General features: G+C 33.5%; 1 protein-coding gene across 4 annotated transcripts in view; it reads left to right on the forward strand.

Annotated features, from left to right (window-relative positions):
- LOC110037787 (zinc finger MYND domain-containing protein 15) overlaps positions 1–24,104 on the forward strand; it is a 69,028-nt gene that overhangs the window by 41,403 nt on the left and 3,521 nt on the right. For 2 of the 4 annotated variants that reach the window (XM_020742499.1, XM_020742498.1), the window contains exons 7-9: positions 8,966–9,074; positions 9,363–9,516; positions 16,109–16,180. In XM_020742499.1, coding sequence (XP_020598158.1) covers positions 8,966–9,074; positions 9,363–9,516; positions 16,109–16,180 — 335 coding nt within the window. Of the gene's footprint in view, positions 1–8,965; positions 9,075–9,362; positions 9,517–16,108; positions 16,181–17,767; positions 17,840–24,104 lie in introns of all 4 variants that reach the window. The other 2 variants (XM_020742501.1, XM_020742500.1) reach the window with 2 other exon arrangements.

Genomic DNA, 24,104 nt, shown 5'->3' on the forward strand with positions numbered 1-24,104 from the left:
TGTCCTCCCTAGGCAAAATTGATGTTCCGGACGCGTTGGCGCAGTCCGTTTCGTCATCCGGGGTCGCTCGGACGACGTCGTCGACGGTCGGGTCAAAAACGCGTCGAAATTCAAATTTCACAAAAATATTGACCCGCGATCGATTGTTTCAAAAATTTCATTCGAGTCTTCGACGGGTAACAGTGCAAGCGATGTGAATTATGGCGATCGGACGTGTTGGCTCTCCGAATTGCGAAGTTTGTGCGCGCGGGAGTGCGAATTGTGCAGAAGGCCACCCTAAGGCTCAAAAAGGTCCTATAGGGATCCCTTTTGGGTTTCCTCATGTTGGTTTCACCCTTCTAAATGCTAGAAGTCGATACCACACACTTGGAACCACAAAAGAGGACGGAAATAGGTCAAATTACAATGAGGCGGGCACCACTTCTAAGGTTCTAAGATAGTCAAAGGGAGATCCCTAAGGCTAGATCCTAAACCCTAAGAGGAAGACTAGACCTCACTAAAAATGAGGTCAACAATGCACTGTCAGGATTACATTGAAAGATATTTGTATTCTATTTCCCTTTTCATTCGAGATCATGTGGTGATCTTCCTCTTCCCTTTTCGTTGTTGAAGAAATTTCAGATTCTCCCACCACAAGCAAGCAAAACTTTTGAGCTTAATGACTGCTAATTTAACTCACTTGTCTTGGGAAGCGTCTTCGTGCTAAAAACTTCATTCCACTTTGGAGTGATTCAATGAATTCATCAAGATCCAAACCTCGGTCAAAACTTGGCAAGTCGATCTTCACTCTAAAAACTTGGCAAGTCGATCTTCACTCTAAATCCAACGAGTTTTCTCTGGTTTTCTCTGGTTTTCGATCTTCTCTGGTTTTCGATGCTATATTGCTTATGTATTATTTCTTCATCACTCGAAACTTCTTGGTGGAAGGGATTCACTTTTTCCTCTCAATCCAACGAGTCACTATCGCGATTATGGGTGACCTCTCCAGGTTATCTCCTCTCTAAGTTGACAAACTTTTGTTGCAATTGGAGGATCATTCTGTGCATGCCTTCCATTGTAATATCTTGGACACATCTTTGTATGTTTCTTCTGGCTGGCATGGTGTCTGTTTTCTCCCAATTAGGGTTTTGGCGGACAAATAGGGGGGGTTTAGGGTTAGGGTTTTGGCTAAGTGAAAGATGTTGGGAAATAAATCTTTGGTTCTTTTTTTGATGGAGGCATTAATTTGGTGAAAAGTTTAGGTTATGTGGATTGTAAGTTTAGATGTAGGAGGGATAAATACTTAAAAATTAGGGTTTGTCAGACTCTGATACTAAATGATACTGTTCTAGAGCTCCTAGAAGATTATAGGAAGTGGATCTAGCTAGGAGATGATTATGGGATAGCAAAAAAATGATAATATGCGAGGTCAATGACTTTGAAAGGGGATAGAGGCGATCGGTGGCTGTCTAGGCTGAATCAGTGAAGTGTAACATGTAACGCTGACTCTGAGGAGACAAGAGATTGCCGAGAGAGATCCATCACCTATTTCTATACCAACTACCTACATACTACTTATTAAAAGAAGATGATAAAATATTCTTTAGGGCAAAAGTTAGAGAATAAAATTTTTAAAATAGACAAAGCAAATAAAAAATTTGCTCTACTGCATTTTACATAATACTTTATAATTGGAAGAAAGAAAATAGTGAATAAGACCCCATAGAACCTGTACAACCCAATTTGGCGGGAAATTCCCACTACAAAAGGTCTATCGGGACTGAAGGACGTCCCCATTTGATCCAACAATCATATGATTTAACAATCCACAATATAGCGACAACTCTTGTGTTACCCACTTTTGGGATTTTTTTCTTTGAGACTGTAAGTTATAATTTTAAGCCTCTATTTGAATGTAAGCCCCAACCTAATTGATCAGGGCCGGATTATGTGTTAGCTAGCATGTCAAGTCAAAATACCAGCTCTCGTCCTCAATTTTCTTCTTGTTATAAGACGATTGGGCAAGCTAGGTAGAAGATTGTTTGTAGCTTTTTGTATACATCTCTTCACATATTTCCTTATATCTATTAGTTTTATAGATGAGATATTGAATCATTATCTTCATTTAGGTCATCCATTTGAAACTCTAAAAATACTTTTTCCTTCGTTATTTAAAAAACATGAGCACAAAATCTTTTAAGGGTCATTTAAATACATACCATCTAATGCTTATGCATTTACATTTCTAACCCCTAAACTTCATTTTTTATATTTATATCACCTAAATCTTTCTTACCACATCAAAAATACTTATACCTTTTCATGTATGGGTAAGGTGGTAGTTATGGAAACATTAAAGTGTAGGTGTTAGATATGTAAATACATAGGAATTGAGTGGTTTGTGTGTAAATCATCCATCCTTTTATTATAAGACTTGTGAACTTCAAAACATCATAAAATGTACTTTCCTATTAAGTTATTCTAGATAATCATTTTAAAATTCTAAAAATAATTTATTCTTCTTTATTAAACAATATGAACATAAAATCTTTGTATTATAGAACTTGTGCACTTCAGAACGTCATAAAGTGTTTTCTGCTTTAAGTGATCTTGATCATTAGCTCCTTAAATCCACTTAGTGTTTGAGGATCATCAAGGATTCAAAATATTAGTAGCTAATGGATTTGTATATTCATTTATGAATGTGCTAGAATGATATATGCTTACCTTATTAAATGGAACTAGCATGAATCATTTTTGTTCTGCCTTCACCACAATGATTAATTTGAGGTCATCATTAAAGTACTTTGAACTTATCAATGATCGTTTCAACATCATTTTTTTGAAAAAGAAGCCACCCTTTAGCAATCTTCTATTCCTGACAAGTTTAACAAAATATGGTGAATGAAAGGAAAAATAAACACCTCTTTGGAATAACTCGGACTTTACTTTTCAAATTTTTTGTTCCAAAATGATTATGTGGAGAAGCTCTTTTAACCTTCTCTTTCCTATCTAGCATAATATCCTCTAGAGTTATTGGTTTTAAAAGCACATTAAATAATAACATGGAATTCTTTTAAAAGAACAACTTTTCACAAAGTTTTTATTAAAAATGTTTGGCTGTGTCTCATAAGTTCACATTCATTTAAAACAAAGAGGCAAACATTGGTCAAAAGTACTTGAGTTTATACTTTTAGGATACTCACTCAGAAAGGTTTTAATTGTTATCATCCAATCTTTAAGAGAATTTATCTTCACAGATGTTACTTTTAATAAAAACCAATCCTTCTTTGATCAAACCTATCTTTTGGGCAGAAAATTCATAAGATAAGATTGATGAGTTTGATGTATCATCATTTGATATTCAATATTAGTATCTCTCAAAATCAGCAAACTTCTAGTTCTATAGAGTTGAATCCTAGTCTGGAATAGCTTCTGAGAGTGATCTTGGCATATAACTTCAAGTCTACACGAGAAGGTAATGCTTTACTTGTTCACTATGGCACTTGAAGACTATTAATCGTAACATATACCTCCTTATTCTTGATCATTAATTTTTTCTCCTGATAAAATTCATGTTGATCAACTTATTGCTATTACGAAGGTTTGGGAAAATGTACTAAACGTCGTTTACATTCCTTAACTCAATCCATATCTTTTCAAAATTTCATTCTTATTCATAAAGCTTTTCTCCTGAATTTTAATACTATTTAAACTTCACACGTACTATTTGAGGCATTATAAATTAAGAATTAGAAATATGCTATTAAGTGAGCAGGAGAAAGCTCTTGAAATTAGTAACACCTAAGTAGTTAAGTTACCAAAAAGAAAAAGAGCTGTGTGGTCTAAATGGGTTCTTGTAGTAAAATATAACATTGTTGTTAGTCTATAAAGATATAAGGGCATCATTGTAGTAAAATGGTTCACCAAGATTTATTTGATTGATTAGCTGGAAATTTTTGCTCTGCTTGCAAGAATCCTTCTTTCTCTGGCTGTTAATTGTTGATAAATTATGCATGCAAGAGCATTATGTTAAAGTGCTTTCTAATATGGTGACATTGAAGAATTTTATATGGACAAGCCACAAGGATTTAGTGAATTTTTTTCAATTAATTAAATATACATATTAAAGTAGACTTTTTATAGCATAACAAATTCACCAAGGGTTTATTTCAATAGATTCACCAAAGTAATGCTCAAAATGGGGTATCAAACCAAGGAAATCATACGCTTCTTTTAAAACACTCAACTGATAATAGGGTTGTAGCACTTACTGTTAACATAATTGTGTAAGGAGACAACATTGAAGAAAAAGAAGCATGGTGGTGTGTAGATTGCTTTGTAGGGTGGGGATTGAATTGGTTAAGTTAATAATTCATTTACAAGTAAATTATTGTATGTTTTATTGAAATAATTATATGTACTCTAACTAATGTCACAGAATAATATTCAAAATGAACCGCAAAAATGAAAATAAGCGACAATGATTTTTATATGGTTCGAGTTAATGTATTTTTCATCCACATCTAAATGTTTTTCACACTTACGACTCTGCTACTTAAGTAGATAACACCTTTGCAAGCTACGGGCAAAGAAATCCTTACAACACTTGTTTAGAGAGGAATTTGAACCTCACTTTATTTATGAGCAAGAACACCACCTCTAAAATTTCTCCATACTATTAATAAAAATTTTCATAGGAAAAACTAAAAAAAAAAAAGTAAAATACAAGTGTTGAAACAATATCACTTAATGTTCTTGGATGCTTTAGGAACTTGAAGAGCGAACTAGAATTTGAAGCCAAGTTACAAAGCAAGCCAAGCTTTCCTGATTGTTAGTTCATGGAAGGGATTTTGCAACGTAAACTCTAAAGTATTATATGTAGATTTGAGTTTTGTGACCGTAGATTAATATGGTTGTAGTATACATAAAGTGTCTCTAGGAGCCATTTGGAACTATGCTAAGTGGCTTGGTGGAGCCCAATGTGAAACTTGATTAATCATAAATGACTAGTTGAGCATATCCATCACCTAACAAAATAAGTCTGCAATATCCCTCAAAGTTTTAGTAAAATCGGTAAAGGGGTTAATGACGGCCTGCTAATAACTCAAGTCATAAGTCCAATGCTCTATCAGCTTATAAAGTGACACTTATATTTACTGAGAACCGTAGACCCAAAATGAAAACACCATAATTCCCGGTTATAGAAGTTTAACATTTTTTAATGATTTTATTCAAAATTTTTAGCAAATTATGATTGTATCACACTTCAAATGATTTAGATCAACTTTAAAACTTTATAATAAGTTTAAAATAATCATGGAATAAACATATAGAAAGACACATACATAAAAAGATAATTTTTGATTTAACTTGTATAAAAAAGAATAATTTTCCATGCACGCTCGCTCACATGGGCATATGGGTATACACACACATACATGTACGCACACACTCGCGCACGCACACACACACACACACACACACACACACACACACACAACAATCTCATTCTTTTTGATGATGATAAAACTACTTGAAAATGATACATAATAAGGCTAATGTTAAAATAATATTTCTTGAGATATTGCATGTATAAAAAGAAATCTTGCAATTAAATTTACAGGTGTAGAATATACAATGTGTAGAAAGAAATATCACATAAATATTAAATATAGCATTATGATAATATCATATAATAACATAATCGCCCCATAATATTTTTCCTCTTTTGCCCTTGAGAAAAATAGGGTGTGTACATCCGTAGTACTAAATGACAATAAACTGTTCAAAAGTACAAAACTTAATAGCCACAAATATAAAACACTAAAGAAAATCAATTTTCCTCCTTAACATCACCGTGTTCGAGTATGTAAGAAGGTTACTAGGGCCGCATATTTCTAGACTAGTACTGTATCATCCATTCTTAATGGTAATTGATATGACGAATCAACTTGGAGATGTCGTCCAAATGGCCTTGTATGGATGTATATTTGAATGAATAATGATGGATAGGATGATAAATCTTTTTATATGGATACAATTGATGAAGATAGTGATATATTGGAAAAGTCTAGGGGTTCATATAAGGTTATTTTAACTTTAAGATAAACTCAATAATGTGGCCAAAATTTAGATTGTTAGTGATTAAATTTTGGAGTTACTAAACATTCTCATGATGGCGAAAAGGCACTAACAAAAACTCAACTTTGATGAGAATATAATCAACTACAAGGGGGCATGATTGAGTTTTTTTTTTTAAATCCTGACTTATGTAGGATAGAATGATGAAGAATATCTCAAACATAAACTTCTTCAATGGACAAAGTATTAAGTTTAGGATTGTGATCAAGTTAAGGGATTTGATGAGGATTATTTATCATTTTTGTTCAAGTGATTTTTCAATTGCCCAAATGGATGGACCATTGGAAGAAGGATCAAACAATAGACCGATAGACCGAGATCATCATTATTGACAACTAATTCAATATCACTTAAGTGGGATGTGATACAATCGTAATTCTCATTAATAATCATGTTCTTGCAGAAGATACAAAGAATATCATAATGAAATTGGCAGGCACGTTGATGAAGAATGTGCAGCCCATATCTCTTGAACAATTGAAAAATTGTACAACCAAGATCAATCATTGAATCCCATATCAAGGCAGATTGATTGATGCATGATTTTTTTCATATGGGAGGCATTAGAAATGCTTTGTCAGAAGAGGATGCTCCTTAATTTGTATTACGTGGCATTAATGATGGCTTGAAAATTGTTTTATTGGAAAAGGGAATTTTGAAATATACTGAGAAACAATATACAATTTAGAACAACAAACCATACTTAGAGATCCAAAAAAAAATATTTGTAAAAATAACTTATTAAAATAAAATACTTTAAAAAAAAAGAAAAAAACTCCACACTTGCTCACACACAAATTCCTTGGAAGAGTTCCTCGTTGTTGGCAGGCTTTGTTTGGTAAAATTTTAGTGGCTTTTTTACTTTGAAGTTGCATTCATATTTCTTTTACTTCTGAAGGAAAAAAACACTTATTTTATGCTTGTCTTTATATTCCAATAATATCAAGGTGATCATACACTTTTCATAAAACACCAAGTCACTAAGGGGTCACAATACTTAATTGTTATATTGATGTAATTGAGATGAAATTAAAAAATGAAGAAAGATGTTATTAAGGGTGGATGTTATTTGACTTGAGGAGTTTTTTTTTTTTTTGTCAAAAAAAATATTTATAGTTTTTTTGAGAGAAAAAGTTCGATAGATTGTAAGCCTTCTGAAATCCCAACAAAGTTAGGTTGGAAATTAATTGCTGATGAAGAAGAGATCAAAGTTGACATTGCTAAATACTAAAAACAAGTCAAAAGATTGATCTATTTGTCACATACTCAGCCTTAAAGAACACTTGCTGTAAAAGCATAATAAGTCGATTTATGCACAAGCTGAAGGAATCTCATCTCCAAGCTGTGTACATGATTCTCAATTATTTGAAATGAATCTTTGAAAGGGGACATTCTGCAAGAAAAAGATGAAAGTGTCAGACTAGAAAGCTACCTAAATGCTGATTATATTGGATCTTTTGTTGATTGAAGATTGACCTTATTATATTGTACCTTTCTTAAAGGCAACACTGTAAAGTAAGGATAACTAGTGGCTTCAAGGTCAAGTGTAGAATTTCTGTTTAGAGCCATTCCATAAGGAATAGGTGAACTTCTATGCCTACATAATTGCTTTGCAAAACTCGTTCATCAAGTGTGAAAGACTTACAATGTTATTTGTGATAATACATCTGTTTTAGCATTGTTCTTAATCTAGCCCAACATGTTCACACCAAACACGTATAAGTGGAGAAACATTAAAAAAAAAAAACACTTGGGAGTGAAATATTTTGCACTTCTATGTCCGAATAAATTACCAACTTGCTGACTTTATATATATATATATATATAAACTATTTAATATTAATCATAGGAACATTCTAAACTAGATGGGGATAATAGATCTCCATCATCTAGCTTAGAAGGGAGTGTTGGAGAATGTGGATAAAATTCTAAGCAGTAAGATTTAAAAAAATGCATTTTAGGAGATTGTAGGCAGCTAAAACAGGAAGGAACAAACAAGCAGTTGATTTATGTGTTGAAATCGGGAGGAAATCACGTGCTTGTAATTATGACTTATATGCATACGGAAATAAGGCTCTCATGAATTGGTTTCACCCATGAAAGAAGGATGCCATGAATTAGTGCTCTTGTGATCGAGATAACAATGAAATAAGTTACTTCTTTGTAAATTAGTTGTGCTATAACAGGAGGATTAGAATTGAAATTATTTCCTTCAAACGAGTAAGCTCATCTTGTATAAACATTCATTCCATTTGTATCATGGAATCAGTCTTTGAGTTGAAGAAAATTTCTGCAATTTGCCATAGTACAATTTTTGATTTTGAATAAAATGATCAGGAAATGCTACTTGTCTTCCTATATTTCAAACAAAGCTCAAGTCTATCAATACATTTGCAAGCTGGTCAATTATATGAAATTTTTTTAGTAATATATGCTAAACTTCTCTTCTTGACGGAATGGAATCTGTAAGTCTTCAGAACATAATTTGCTAGTGCCTAATCTTCCTTGTCTATGCAGTTGTCGAAACAAAAAACAATCATGCAGCTGTAAATGAAATTCATAATTTCCTATTGATTATTTATTAAGAAGTTTACAACTACCCCCAACATTAACCATTTCTAAGAGTTTTTGCACAGTTCCAAGGATGGCTTATATATCGTTATTTCATCATTGTTTTAAAAAGATAAGAAAAGAAAGATATCTTTTTATGTTTCTTTTATTGCATTTGTTTGTAATATGTTCAGGAGTCTTTTTTGTGATATATTAGTTTTGAAGAATCGTCTTATTCTATTTCCTTGTTCCAAATTTCATGAATTGCTCGGTATGATACTATTATTTGAAGGGCCTGAGAAAGAGCTTTTACAACTTGCGGTATTTGGGGAGCTAAGGGCACTTCTACCATGTGTTCAGCTGAACATAGAATTTTTCGGCCCAGGTGTTCCACAGGCTAGGTTGTTCTAACTTGGAACTAATTTGCAAAAGCATTCTTTAGTTCTTTTTTTATTTTTTAACTAATGTTGTTAATCGATAATGGAATTTTTTTCTATTATCTTTATTTTTACATGTTCAAACATATGCGTGATAAATTGTTTCTGGGCATCTTTTGAATTAACTTTATCTTGCAAATTGTTTATGTGACTAAAAAATTGAGGCATAACCACACCACTATACGTTTTCTTTTAATATTATTTATGCTAAACTGATTTTTACTTTGTAACTCTTCTTTTTTTTGGTGATAGAGATGGGGAGACAATGAAAATCGACACATATGTACAGTGTTCTGATGGAAGTTGTTCTTGCAAATCTTCGTGTCAAGAGAGATCCATTCATACAAATTCAGTAGTGACATTGAAGCTTCATAATGGATTCTATCATGACAAATTTAGATATATGGTAATTTTTTTTGTGTTTGCTACTTTATCTCTTATTCTTATATTTGTCTCTCGTATCTTGTCGCGCCTACCCCCACTCCCACCCCACTGCTAACTCAGACACATAGGATGCAAGAGCTAGAATACTTATATGAGCTGAAACAAAAAAAAAAAAAAAAAAAAGGAAACATACACAAACAAGGATAAACTTTATGACATAACGTGCTTAAATTTTGCAGTGATGCTAAAGGTAGATCTACTTATAATGCATCATGGACCATAAAAAAATTACGGTAATGGTGTTTTGTTTAAAAGGAGATAGAAAAAAAAAGAAGGAATGTATTACTTAATTTTATTCTCTAATTTATTTGTTTTAATTATCTCATATGCCTCATTATCTTAAAAGTAGAGAGGGGACTGCTTGACTTGCTTAAGGAGGAAACTTAGAAAGAAGGGTAAATTGAAAGAGAGAAGCAAAGAATAATGGCTGAAAGTGATTCATCATGAAATATAGAAATAGAGTGAAGATGAGGATGGAAGAACTGAGTGTAGATAAGGGAAGAAAGGAGAGTGTGTTCCCTCGAGGGGGAGGGGGAGGACGGGAGGGATTGGGTGGGGTTTCAAGGGAGAGATCATATTTTCTTTTCAATTTATACTTTAATAGTTACATCATTATGAATTTTTCAATGATCCCTATGTCGGGGTGCAAATAAAATGGCATCTCATGTTTATGCAACTGGATAGCTCGTACTTTTTTTATGGCTCCTAGTTATGTAACATCCTATTATGCCGTTGCCAATGTGTTTCACTACCTTTCTTGCCTGCAAGTCATGATATGCTTGTAAGAGCGTCAATTTTAAACTTTTGTGTATTCTAAATTTTGTTTTCTACTTTTTTTTTATGCTAACAAGCCCTTTGAGAGTTTGACGTTGTCATAAATAAAGATAATATTCTCGAAAAATCTTTCTCGTTTGTGAAAAAAAGTAACTTATAGCCAGGAAGAAATCCAATGTAAGAAATGAAGTCATTGAAAATAGAAAAATAGTGAAAGTAAGGAACACCCTTTGAAAGTAGATGGAAGTGCTTTGATTGAGCGAGTCATTACTGATTCTTTTTATGATTGTTCTCTTGCTATCCTTACACATTAACGCTTTTGAGCCCAATGACTCACTTTTAGTCGTTGACCTCAGGGACAGTTCTATAGTACTCAACATCATTCTTGGCCTAACTGATTTTGCCATCTTTTTCTTTGAAACATTACTAATTTCATTGCCTTTTTCGTCTACTCTAACCGCAATCTCTGCTTGTACTTTGCCAATTTAAATCCCATCCTTTTCACGGACACTATTTGTTCCCAATAGCCCTCAATCAAGTTTGGTTAATATGGTAACAATAGATCACTAGCCAAAGCCTGCCTTACATTTTGTAGTGCAAGGCCGTCTATTGAGTGGAATTTATATAATGGAATTTTATTAATATTCAACACCAATGTACATTTTTTTATTTAGTGCTTGAATTTTCATCTGCCTTTTGCTGCCGTTGATGCTCATTGTTTATCGGCCCTCAAATGAGAACATTAAGCAGCCTCTATATTTCTATGAGTCACATACCTTAACTAACCATCTAGTATTGGAGTCATTCCTAAAGAAGTAGTTGCACAGTTGCTACTTTAGTGCTTTTAGGAGCTCAATTGAAAAAAAGGTGAATTTTGTGAATTGACTCTATTTCTAGCAATGGAACACCGAACCTATCCAATGGTACTAAAACTTATAAATATGCTGCTATTTGTACTGTTTGTACCAAAAACATGTATATTTCACATAGAGATTTCTGATTCACACAAAAAAAAAATCTTTGGTGTGATTGGTTTAAATACCTTTTATTTGTTGTAAATAAAATGAAAATATAATATTTTGAATTAATAAAATGTACGGAGAGTTTATATGATCAGAGAATATCAAAGAGGCTTAATGATATTTTTTCTAAAATCACAATTTGTGAGCAATGTTTCATTGATCGTAATGTTAGGCTATAAATATTCATTTATGATTGAGTGTAGTGTTATAAAGTAGATAATGTTAGTATGGTTATGGCAAAATTAGAAACTATAGTTTAATAAATGATTTTAAAAAAAATGTTGTGGTGGCATTTATTGAATATAATGCCATTGAAAATAGATCGTGGTGATTTGGATATGCATAACGAAAGCTAGAAAATGCAATGTTTAGATATATTGATAAAATTAATGTGAGAGTATTATGAAGGAAAAATTGTGTAGACCTAATATTACATAGAAATTATTAAAGCTTAATTTTGAAGAATATATTAAATGTAATAACAGAAAAAAATAATAAATATAATAATGAATAAATAAAAAGGTGCAGGCGATTAGAGAGGTGCAATCCCTCAGATGAAATATATTGCTATAGTTTGATTGTCTCTTCATTCGAAACATCGAATGAGCGAGGGGAGAACAATGAGATCGGAGTGCCCTAATCTAATGAAAGAAGAAGAAATAAGAGGAAGAGAATGTACGACGCCTCTGTCATGCTTTGATTGAGTGAAGAAGTCATATGAAGAAGATACAGAGGAAGGAAGATAGTTGAGCGACTTCGACATTGGGCGCATGCGACGTTATGGTCGTGTTGAGTCCTACCCGAAGGAGGTGATTCTCGTATGCTCCACTTACCGAAATTTAGCGTCGTGCTCGTGGTCAAAGAAAAAAGTGTCGAAAGTGAACTCTATGCACGTTGGAGCTGTTGAGCCGTGCAGACGAGAAGAAAGGAGGAGATGTGAACTGCGGTGCTCGCGTGTAGGAAGAAGAGAAGGAGAGTTGAAGCAGTGCATTGCTCTGTTGAGTTTAGCCGAGACCGAAGGGAGGTAAAGGAAGAGAGCGCGCGTGTGTGAGTTGAGTAGGATTAACAAATATTGTCAAGGTGAATTTTATAAATTTATTTTAATTAATTACATTAATTAAATATATATGTATATTTATGAGTGTGATATTATTTAATTAATGTTAACAAAAAGCGTAATTGTATTAGGATAGAAACTAGTAAGTTGCAATTTTAAGGAGAGGTGGGTGACCAGATTTCCTTGTGCGAGAAAAGGAAGAGTCATTAATGTTAAGTTTTATTAAATTAATTATGTGTGTGTGTTATTTACACATTATTAATAAGAACTCAAATTAAAGTTACGTCTTTTATCGACGAACTTTTAACTAGGAATTAAAAGGTAATAAGTTTATGGGAATTGAGGAAGAAATAAAGCAAGAAATTCAAGTGAGATAAGGTAAAAATTTAGAAGTTTTATGTCTTGATTATATAAATTAGTTAATTAGTGGTGTTGTTAATTTCATTTTAATAATATGAATGAATTAACTTAGTAACATTAAGTTATCAAACATCTGAATTAAAGTATGATAGCGAGATCAAATTGCTAATGGAAGTACAATAAAGCGAAGGGTTAAGCTAATTCATAAGTCTCTTGTAAGTTAATGTGAGTGATTATTCTCTTTTATGCATTAAATTATTATTTTATTAAATGAATAAATGTTTATTAAATGGTTAAAAACAAGTATTAATGTCTGACATTTTGAAAGTCTCATATGATATCATAAATGTGAGGTAACTAATAGACATATGAAGATACAATTTAAATGATTTTAAATCATATGAAATTAAATTTAAATGTTTAAGGCATATAAGATTACCTCCAGGTGGTACTAATAGGAGATGTAATGTACCTGTGCACGTTAAAAGAAATGGTAGAAGTGTATCTTTAGGTACAATTTGAGGGTATATTTGGGTACGATTTTGAGGGTGTCTTTGGACATTTTTAAGGATATATTCAGGTATGACAGTAATTTTGTGATGACTATTAAAAAAATTAAAATGGTAATTTCTTAAAGTGAAATGGGAGAGAATAAAGTTTAAAGTGAAAATTTAAGGTTTTATAAAGAAAGGAGTTGCATTTTTTTTGTCATTTTTGCAAAACATAAGTATCATAATTTAATGCATAGTAGATTATAGTTACTCACTAAGTCATAGCTTACGGTTGCAATTAATATTTTCTTTTAGGAGAAGAAAAGTTTTAGGTTGATATGTCTGGTAGGAAATACTTGATTTACAGGAACATGACTGCAACTGATAGATACTAGTATGATATATTTGTGATTTTTTTTTGTACTATTTCTTTTGGGTAGATATATACTGTTGTGAGGATTGAGATTTTACTTGCAGATTTTCTGTTACTGTTGAATTTTAAATTTTTTTATTGTATCCGTGGATTATTAACAACTTTTTTATATATATTGGAATCTTTAAAAATGTGGATAGTTGCTAAAAATGTTTGACCGCAGTATCCACTTTAGTTAATTCCAAGCAACAAGTCAGGTCGCGAGATTAGATATCTTAGACAAAATTTAATCTAATTAAATTACAAAAGGAGTAGTCATAAGGTTAATGATGATGATGATGGTGTTGATAACATCTTAGAACCTCACAAGTAGACCTAAATTTGCTTGGTATACGTGGACCACTCTAATTAGTCTAGATGAACTTAAATTAATGAGTAGAGTGCCTAAATAGTCTCTTGACTATTTACATGGAGCCATTTTTGTTCCATTGTCTATAAAAATGTCAATTTAATCCTTAGACTCTTAATATGGGCTGAATAGTCCTCAGAGAGGACTTATTTAATCTCATTTAAAAGAGTTTGGGGATTAAATTGATATTTTTATCGAATTCTAGACTGAAATGACCCCCAACAAAGCGTCCGAGGACCATTTTGACACTTTTCGCTTAAACGAACTATTTTAATGAAACAAGGCTTGTACTATTTTTTTTTAACCTAATTAAATTTAGTAGTCTGCATCTATCTTTAAGACGATGGTGGTATCAATAAAATCCTTCAAAGTGAATAAAATAAATTTTGTTTTGGTTGAACTCAATAAAATCCTCCATTTTGGTCCGTATCGATCGCATAATTTGATTGACCCAAATATGCCTATTTTGTTCTTGAAACTTGAAAGAAGCAAAAAGAGCTTGATTGGATCAAACAAGTGCAATTTGTTCTCAGGTAAAATCCTAAACAATCTATTTAGTTGAGTTGCTCTGATTTGTAGCTCAAGCATTATAAATGAGTCTATGTATCTAAAACCAACCTAATTAGGCTGAAATCAATCTAAGTTTGTATCATTTGTTTAGTCATTTATTCAACCTTGATTTAGCCCGAAGGATTCCATTAAGCACTTGTTTAATATATATTGTCTTTGTTCTTCAAAATGGAGTTTAAATGTTTTAATACATATAATATAAAAAGAAATATACTCTTTATTTGCAATGGATAAAATTTGTGTTGAATTGTTGCTAACTCCACAATTGGCAAGTTGACATATATATAGGGTTGGCGACTATGCTGTGACATGGAAGAAGGCTGGTGGTAAGGCTGCAACTGGGAAGGGAGATGGTTGGCAGTTGGGCTATAGCAGGGAAGGGAGGTGGCTGGCGGCTGGTGTACAGCTGGGAAGGGGAAGGCTGACATTGAGGCTACATGAGACACAACAAAAAGGGGGGAGGCTGGGTGGTAGGCAACTGCAGTAAATCAATGAGTTGGCTGCAACGAGTATGGTGATGGAGGTAGTGGAGAGAAGATTGTGGAGGATGTGGGAAGGTTTAGGATAATCCTCATCTCAGATTAGATACAATCAGAGCACCACTCGTCATCAAATACAACCCTAAAAGGGAAAATCTGGACTCCGACGACTGTCCTAATAGAAAATATGAAGAAAACTAACCCTAAACACAAAGAAAATAATATACATAGTACTAGGTAATATGATGGGGCTGCCCTCTTGGGTGGCAGCCCTAAACCTCTAGGAGGGCTAGCCGGCTCCTCCTTTTCATCCATCTGAGCTGGTTCAAGCATCCATCGGTCCAGACTGGTCTTGGCAGCCCTATGCTGTCGCGTCCCGTATACTTGCAGGAGACACTCCATGTCAAAAGGTTTGATTAGTATTCGGATCCTTTTGCTTAAACACCTAGTGCTAATCAATGCTAGCTTTTGAAACTTGATTACAACACAAATCTTTTTCTTTTTGGCCTTACATAAATCAAATGCGTCTTAATAACTCTGGTTGATTAAATTATGATAAGGAATTGTATTGCTCTAATGAAACCATGGGAGCTAGAGAACACCTAGTGCTAATCAATGCTAGCTTTTGAAACTTGATTAAAACACAAATCTTTTTCTTTTTGGCCTTACATAAAGCAAATGCGTCTTAATAACTCTGGTTGATTAAATTATGATAAGGAATTGTATTGCTCTAATGAAACCATGGGAGCTAGAGAAGACTTGTTTCTTAACAATTAAGTTGGGTTGGCTACAATAAATTTAGGGGCAAAAGCAAAATAAATAAATAAATAAATTGCATTTGTTTAATATTATTATACTTTGATAAATAAATTTTTGTGGGATGCTTTTAACGTTTCATAGATAGCTTATCATATGAAAGCTTGGTTAGCTTTATTTACTGATGTTTCTATACTCTTGGTTATTATATGTGCTCTCCTGTACCTTATATGCTTTTTGATCTGGTGCAATGTACTTGGCAGGATGCTCGTCCTCAACTAGTTATTGCTCCTAATGCTGGCATCGCTGCATATCCTAGTTGGTTGCCATCCATTGTACGTTCATTTCTTTAAAGCTATGCTTTGAAGATATTTGATAAACTGCTATTATTTATCCTTTCAATTGCAAAACATGATTCCTGCAAAGGAGTTAAGTATACATCAAGCATTCCTAAGTTGATCCAGTTGCTAACCTCTTAATGTTGTCAAGAGCCGATATGAGGCTATGGAAATTCTTTTTTTGGAATGACCTGTGAATTGAAATACAGGTGCTTAAATTGACTTCTTTTTCTGTAGATAAATTCTCTCAAATTTTGCTTGTCCTTAATGTTGATAATAAATTCTCTCTATTCTAGTTTCCTATTCAAGAGCTGGCCATTCCTATGACACAGAAAATAAGGATATCTCCTAGAAATATATTAGCACAACTTTCTCATAAAAATTTTTGCTCATTTATCAATGACTACGGCTATAGAATTATTTTATCTTTTGCATCGTATGAACTAGGAATAATCATCATGAGAAATATAGAAAGATATATACACGTCTTAAGGGGAAGATTACAAGGCCTAACTATAACTGACTAGCATTAGTTTGGTGAAGAAGATTAGCAAGTAGGGTATAAAACATTAACAAGTAGGTCCCACACTCGAGGGATCTAAAGTTAACTTTTGATAGGCACGATTGATGTTTTTTATGTTTTAACATTTGTGGATGGCAATGTTTTAATTTTAATGATCATGTTAATGAATGTTGAAACTACATTACATAGTTTATGTTGTCATTTATGATCATAAATTTAAATTGGTACTAACAATTAATATTTTTGGATAGACTCTTTTGGATCCAACAAAAATGAAAGTGTTTGGATGGGTTATAATATACAACCTAATTTCTAAGCAGATTATCAAAATGAGATTCGTTTTGTTGTTGGTGTTGATGATGATGCTAATCATATCTTGTTTGATCTATATTCTTAAGTTGAATAACTCATGTATACATGTTGGAAGACGACCTCACCACTATTTACTTCAACAAGCCATCATAGATAGAAATGGGGTCTATCTTGTTTACAGTATTCAATGTAGTGTTTTCACCACTTCAATATTTATTTTTTATTTCCAATCTTTTTTTTTAAGAATTCGAGGCAATGTTTTAAGTTTTTTCCCTCTGTGTAGCTTGTTATTCGGCAATTGTTAAAAGAAATATTCAAAGGTACAAATTTTAGAAGAAGGGGCAAGCTTTAAGAGTATTTTCTTTCTTTTTTTTACCCATTCTTATTTTTGGAGAAAGAGAACCTTTCTATTAATGGTTCTTGGTTTTCTTCTTGTCTTTGTTCATTTTTTTACGGTGATTGCCATTATTATTTGTTTGGCTGAGATCTAGGATAAAAAATAGGTAGATTTTACTCGCAAGTTTTCAATGAAGCCTTGAAATTTACTTAATCAATGTTTGTCTCTGTAGGGCTTACTCTAAAATTATATGACATTTAAACTTTGATGTGTACACTTACCCAAATTATCCTTGGCGTTATCTCAAACTATCATTTCTTTCATCAATTTTTAACAACCCATGTGATAAACTCACTATGAATTAATCTATTAAACTATCCCATACTATGTCTTGATGTTTAATTCTTTTTAGGCTTGCCAAAAGCTGATGGTTGAGTTTAATTAAGCAAAGGCAACCTTGTCATGAGCGCCATATCCAAATAAGGTGAATTCAATCTCTATTTGATCAATCCTTGCATCTTCCGTCTTAAACACCATTTGTCCTATTTTAATTTAGTTTCACCTTTGCTCCACCTTGAATAGTCTTGCTCTCCCTTTATATTCGTTAGTTACTACTTAATACCAGAGTTAACCAAACGATAATGAGAATTGCAAGTTTTATCATGGAAAGAAAAAAGGGGTTACAACGCACCGAAATAGGAACTAACAATAGAAACTCAATACTAACTCCAAATAGGGCACGGTTTGATGAAGGTGGTGGTGCAATTGGAGGAGGAATAGTGAATATGAATGAAGGGGAGGGGGGACAACAATTGGGGAACGTGAAGGGGGGGGAAATGGATGGCAGCAAAGTTATGTCATGGGATTTCAACAAGGCTGTGCCAATGGTGGGTTCATGGCAGAGGAATTGTGGCTTAAGTGGAGTTGCAACAAGGATTTGGTGGCTGGAAAGGATGGGCGGCGGCTGGACAACAGCAAGATTGTCGACAGAACAATTCTGGCAGGGATGGCAATAGGTCAGACGGCTAAGATGAAGGTTGGGGATGGCAGCAAAGTGATGTCGTGGGATTGCAACAAGGCTGCGGCAGTGGTGGGTTCATGGTAGATGAATTGTGGCTGAAGAGGAGTTGCAACAAGGATTCGATGGCTGGAAAGGATGGGCGGCGGTTGGACAACAGCAAGATTGTCGACAGAACAATTCTGAAAGGGATGGCAACAGGTCAGATGGCTAAGATAAAGGTTGGGGAAGCATAAAAGGGGGTTGTTAGGTGGTTGGAAAGTGGATGACAACAAAGTTGTGGTGTGGGGCTGCACCAAGATGGTAGCAGCAGAATCATGGCTGGAGAGAAGCGACATTAAGAATTTGGTTGTCGGAAGGGATGGGCGACGAGTGGACAACAACATGACTGCCGACAGAGCAATTCTGGTAGGGATGACAGTAGGTTGAGTGGCTGGAATGATGGTTTGGGAAGTAGGGAAGGGCAGATAAATACCACCTCAAGACGATTTTGAATACAACCATAGGAGGGGAATCCTTGACCCTGACGGCAGTATTGACATAAAATTGAATCAAAACTAAATCTAGAACACTCAAAACATATAAATACTATTAGGCGAAAAAGGAGTGGTCCACTCCTTTTGGGTGACAACTCTTGACCTCAAGAGGGTTGGTCCCTCCTGTTTCCAACTGGACCAGTCCAATGGGCTAGGTCCCTCTACTGGTTGGTCCAGTCTTTGCTTTCGCGTCAATCTCTTAAGATTGGAGGAGTTTTGATCTCATTTGTTAAAGCTTCTGTGTCCTCGTAGTATGGAGTATAATTTGCTACATTGAAGGTAGCAGAGATGTAATCCCCTCATAATTTAACCTTGTAAGTGTTGTCATTTAACTTCCTGAGGATTTTGAAAGTTCGTCTGCTCTGGGCTTGAGTTTCCTGAGTGATCCATGTGAAAATCTTTCTTCAGTTTGATCCAAACTAGATTACCCTCCTAGAAGGTCACCTTCTTGGATTTATTAGCTTGTGCATCTGGTGTGGAAGATGTTATGCCTCAATCAAGAGTGCTCCTTCTGGGTTTTATTCTGCATTACTCTCCTCACAACGAGTATCTAACCCTCATCTCCCTGGAGCTAGTACTTTTCATCTTGTTCTTTAGCTGCCTCCTTATCACTCACTTCCTTCACGACACCCTGCTTTGTGAAGACAAATCCTGACTTGTCTGGCAACTGAAGGCGATGTGCCCATATCCGTGGCATCAGAAGCATTTCTGGGCTAGAACTGTATCAAGTTTGTTGCTCTTCTCAAGCTTTTTTCCCACTTCGTTCTTCCTTGTTAATTCTCTGTCCATTCTTTCCCACTCCTCCAGGCATACTCCTGTGGGGCCACCGGTTGTAAGGGATTGTCTAAATGGAGGCAGATAACTCTACTGTTTTTCCTATCTTTTCACTTTCAATGCTAAGGTCTGCACGTCCCTCAGTGCCCACTAGGTTTGCAGTTGGACCACATTATTGATGGTGGGCTTCAATCATCTCAAGTACTTGGCTATGAAAGTTTGACGCCAATTGCTATCTTGATAGAAAATTAAATCAAAACTAAACTTAAAACACACAAACGAATATATAAATACTATTCGACGACAAAGGAATGGTCCACTCCTTTTGGGCGGCAACTCCCCAACCCAAGAGTGTCAGTTGACCCTCTGGTTTCCAACTGAACCATTCCAATTGGCCGTAAGTGTCACACCTCAATTGACCTCCCTTATATGATCAACTGCGTTGCGAAAAAAGCTGATGATTTAGTCAAACTAAATTCTCACTAGCATTTGTCTTGATTTGCAAAATTAGGACCCGTGGGTGATGAACTAGTTTAACTAAATCGTCTCAACCGTTCGTAATGCATATCATTTCATATTCATATACTTGGAAGTGTGAAAAAATTATATCACAAAAACATAAATTTACACAACAACTAAATTCAACATAATACAATATGTACCCAAAGGTCTGTACATTCTCCAAAACTATACATTGTAAAAGTTATACACGTCACACATCGTTACTCGCTTTGGTTTCTTATCTCTTATGAAAGTCACTGCAAAATAATCAATGCTAAAATAAAATTTTATAGAAGGAAAATAAACGTGCATCGCTACTCGCTCTGGTGTTCTTTATCCCTTCCTGAAAGTCAACAACATAGAGTGAGCTATAGCAAACTCAACAAACTAAAAAATGCTAAAATAAGATTTTATAGATGAAAAATAATCGTGCATGCTCATATGTCACTCATTCATATGTCCAGAACGCATTTCCTAACGTATATAATCGTATAAAACATATAAAAAAAGATATAATGCAATGACTATGACTATTATATAAAACATGTATTTCATCCATTTATGTGTAATCATAAGCATATTTATAATAATTCTCAATTTAATCATAAGAATGTCACTTATAATTGCAAGGGCATTAACTATTTTTGTGTCATTTCATATCATTTTGGTCGTCACCCAGTCGGGAGACTATATTAACTATTGATAAAGGTTGGACCCTCTCTCAATATAACAATTATAGAGAACACCCTGATGTCATTGGTTTCCTGCGTTCTGTCCTCTTCTATTAGCAACGGTTCCCAGAATTTCGTCTCTATCTAAATACTAGGAGTCGGAAATCCCATCACTTAACATTCATCCTTGCATGTATTCATGTGATGACTTACCTATAACATTACTTGTGACATTTCTTAAATCATAATTTCTATAATAAACAATAAGCAGTTCAAACCATATGCATAATGCACCATATATGAATTCTTGCAAGTAAACATTATAATATGCTGATTACTTTTTTATTAAAGGAAAATCATAGTCATTGTTAGTATTAATTTAATGTTGGCATATATATAACATTCACAGGTATTCGACAACATGTAGAAGCTCTAAATGCAATCCTATATCAAGTCATCCAGAAAATCCTATGGAAAATTATTATTCATAATTTAACATATAATTATTTCATCTAAATTGACGGAGCAATCCTAGGAAGTGGTTTCTTAAGGTCGTCTCGAGCTCTTCGCCTAGTATAAACAATTTTAAATTCATAAATCTCTTAGGATATTCATAAATTCTTTTCTTAGATCTTAATTTAACACACACATAAAGATACTTGTCAAGATTTATCTCAAATAGGTTGCCCCGTATGAGTTCTTCCTACAAATTAGTTCAAATTCTCTCTTGCTCCCCCCTAACGCTCGTTCATTCCCTTGTCTTTGTTGATTTTCTACTAATGACCCATACAGAAGCTCATAAACCAAGTTTGTTGCCGTCAACACAAGTTCGCCTCTCGCTACAGTGACTAGAAATGAAAAATTGTACCGATTCTTGTCAAACGTTAAAATGAAAATATAAGAAAGGGAAGGAATGTTCCAATTAGCATGAAAGAAGGTTTCCTACTTTTCAATATCTCCCGAGAATCTTATATTGCCTTATGTGGGTCACTGCTTTCATTCTCACATGTGCTATAGAAACTGATCGCTGAACCCCCCCGAGGTTTATGGAATCATATGCGCAGAGGGAAAGGAAGTAAGTGCAACACTTTTAACTCAAATCCACCAAATCTCAGACCTTGATTTCATCCCACCACTGAGAATAACATGAATAAGTTGGTGGGAATAGTAATGGGGATTAGGATTTTAATTAAGGGTTTAATTAATTTTATTACATCAATAGCCTATTATTTTTATATCTCCTTTTATTTTCATAATTCATATAGTGTACTATATATCAAATTGATCAATTCAACGCATAGAATTTTATATTATTGATTCGATTGAATTTTAGGGATGCAAAATTTGGGTGTTATAGTTACCCCTTATAAAAAATTCGTCATTGAAATTTCTGAATTATCTCAACAGGAAGGGATATTTCTATCACATTTTTTTTATCTCATGTAACTTTTTTTCCTGGCATGTGCTTCCACTTTATCCTAACAAAAACAATTTGTCTGTTCCTCGGCTTCTGATATATGTTTCTAAAATTTTCTTAAGCTACTCAATATAAGTTAATTGTCTTTTACACATCAATGTTTTCATGTGAAATCCTCTGATCTAAATTTGAAACATATTTTCTTAACATTGAGATGTGAAACACATCATGAATATCTGACATATCAGCAGGTAAAGTTAGCCTGTAAGCAGCTAGACCAATCCTTTTATAATTTAAATGTACCTAGGACTCAACTTGCTTCCCTGACCAAATTTGATTGTAACTTTCATTGGTCTGACTTTTAAAAATACAAAAACTTCAATTTCAATTTTTATCATTTTGCGCTTTAAGTCATAATATTTTATTCTTGATCCCGAGCAACTTTCAACTTGTATCTGATTAACCTGATTTTCTCTATGGATTTATCAACTAACTCAGGACCTAACATTTGACGTTCAATCATTTCCACCCAACTAAATGGAGTTCTGCATTTGTTATCATACAATGATTCATAATGAGTCATATTAATACTAGATTGATTACTATTATTGTAGGCAAACTTGATCGTTGAAATGTGATTTTCCCAACCATCTTTAAAGTCAAGAACAAAAAATCTCAACAAATCTTTCAATACCTGAGCTGTCTTTTCTAATTGTCCGTCGATTTGTGGATGAAATGTTTTGCTAAGAAGCAAATGTATACACAATCTTTGTTGGATGTCTTTCCACATCTTGGACGTGAATTTTCCCTCTGTCAGAAATGATAAGTTTTAGAATTGTGTAGTATGATAATTTCTTTTACATATAATATGGTAAATTTTTCAGCTGAATAAATTTGTCTGATTGACAAGAATGAGTCATTTTGTTAGCTTGTCATTAATAACCCAAATATTATCGTGTCATTGTTTGGATCAAAGAAATCCTGTAACAAAATTCATAACAATTTTTCTCATTGTCATTTAGGTATATACAAATGATTGTAACAATTTGCTAGGTCTCTGAGGCCCGACCTTTACAATCTAACAAGTTTGACACTTAGACAAATATTTAGCAATATCCTTCTTCGTAATTGGCTATCAGAATATCAATTTCAAATCCTTATACATTTTATAGTTATCTAGATGAATTGTATACCCTAAACAATGAGTCTCATGTAGAATTTACTATCTAAAATCAGGATTAGTAGGTACCCATAGCTAAAACTTATTTCTGATTATACCATCTTCATCAGCAGTAATATCCGACATATTTCCTTATTAAAGTTTTTTCAAGTGTTTCAAATATTCACTATTAACTTTCTAGGTTGCTTTAACTCTATCTATTAAAGTTGGGTGCATCATTGATTTATGTAAATATTCCATATCACATGGTCTCTGACTTCCAATTTTAATACATCAATCTCTTTAATCAATTTCAACTCCTGAGTAGAAGAGATCATCGAGATTGTAAAGTTTGTACAATCATTCCAAGTGAAAATTTAAGTATCCAATATCGTTTATTAGTTCTAGATTTTAAAATGAGTTGTAAAATAAAGAATACTAGGACTCATCATCGTAGAATTAGATGAACTTAAAAGACACAAATTACATTATTTTTATGAGTAAAATTCAAGATTTCAAAATTTTGGATGTTCATGAAGAAACAAATGTTATGTGAGATAAAACAAATGTTATGTGAGATAAAGTAGCAAAAAATGTGCTTGGAGAATCAAAAGAAAAAAATTTTATAAATAAAAATAGTTGATGGTGGAATAATAATGTGCAACATTTTATA

Source organism: Phalaenopsis equestris, unplaced genomic scaffold, assembly GCF_001263595.1.
Source record: "Phalaenopsis equestris unplaced genomic scaffold, ASM126359v1 Scaffold225027, whole genome shotgun sequence".
In the NCBI taxonomy this organism is placed as follows: domain Eukaryota; kingdom Viridiplantae; phylum Streptophyta; class Magnoliopsida; order Asparagales; family Orchidaceae; genus Phalaenopsis; species Phalaenopsis equestris.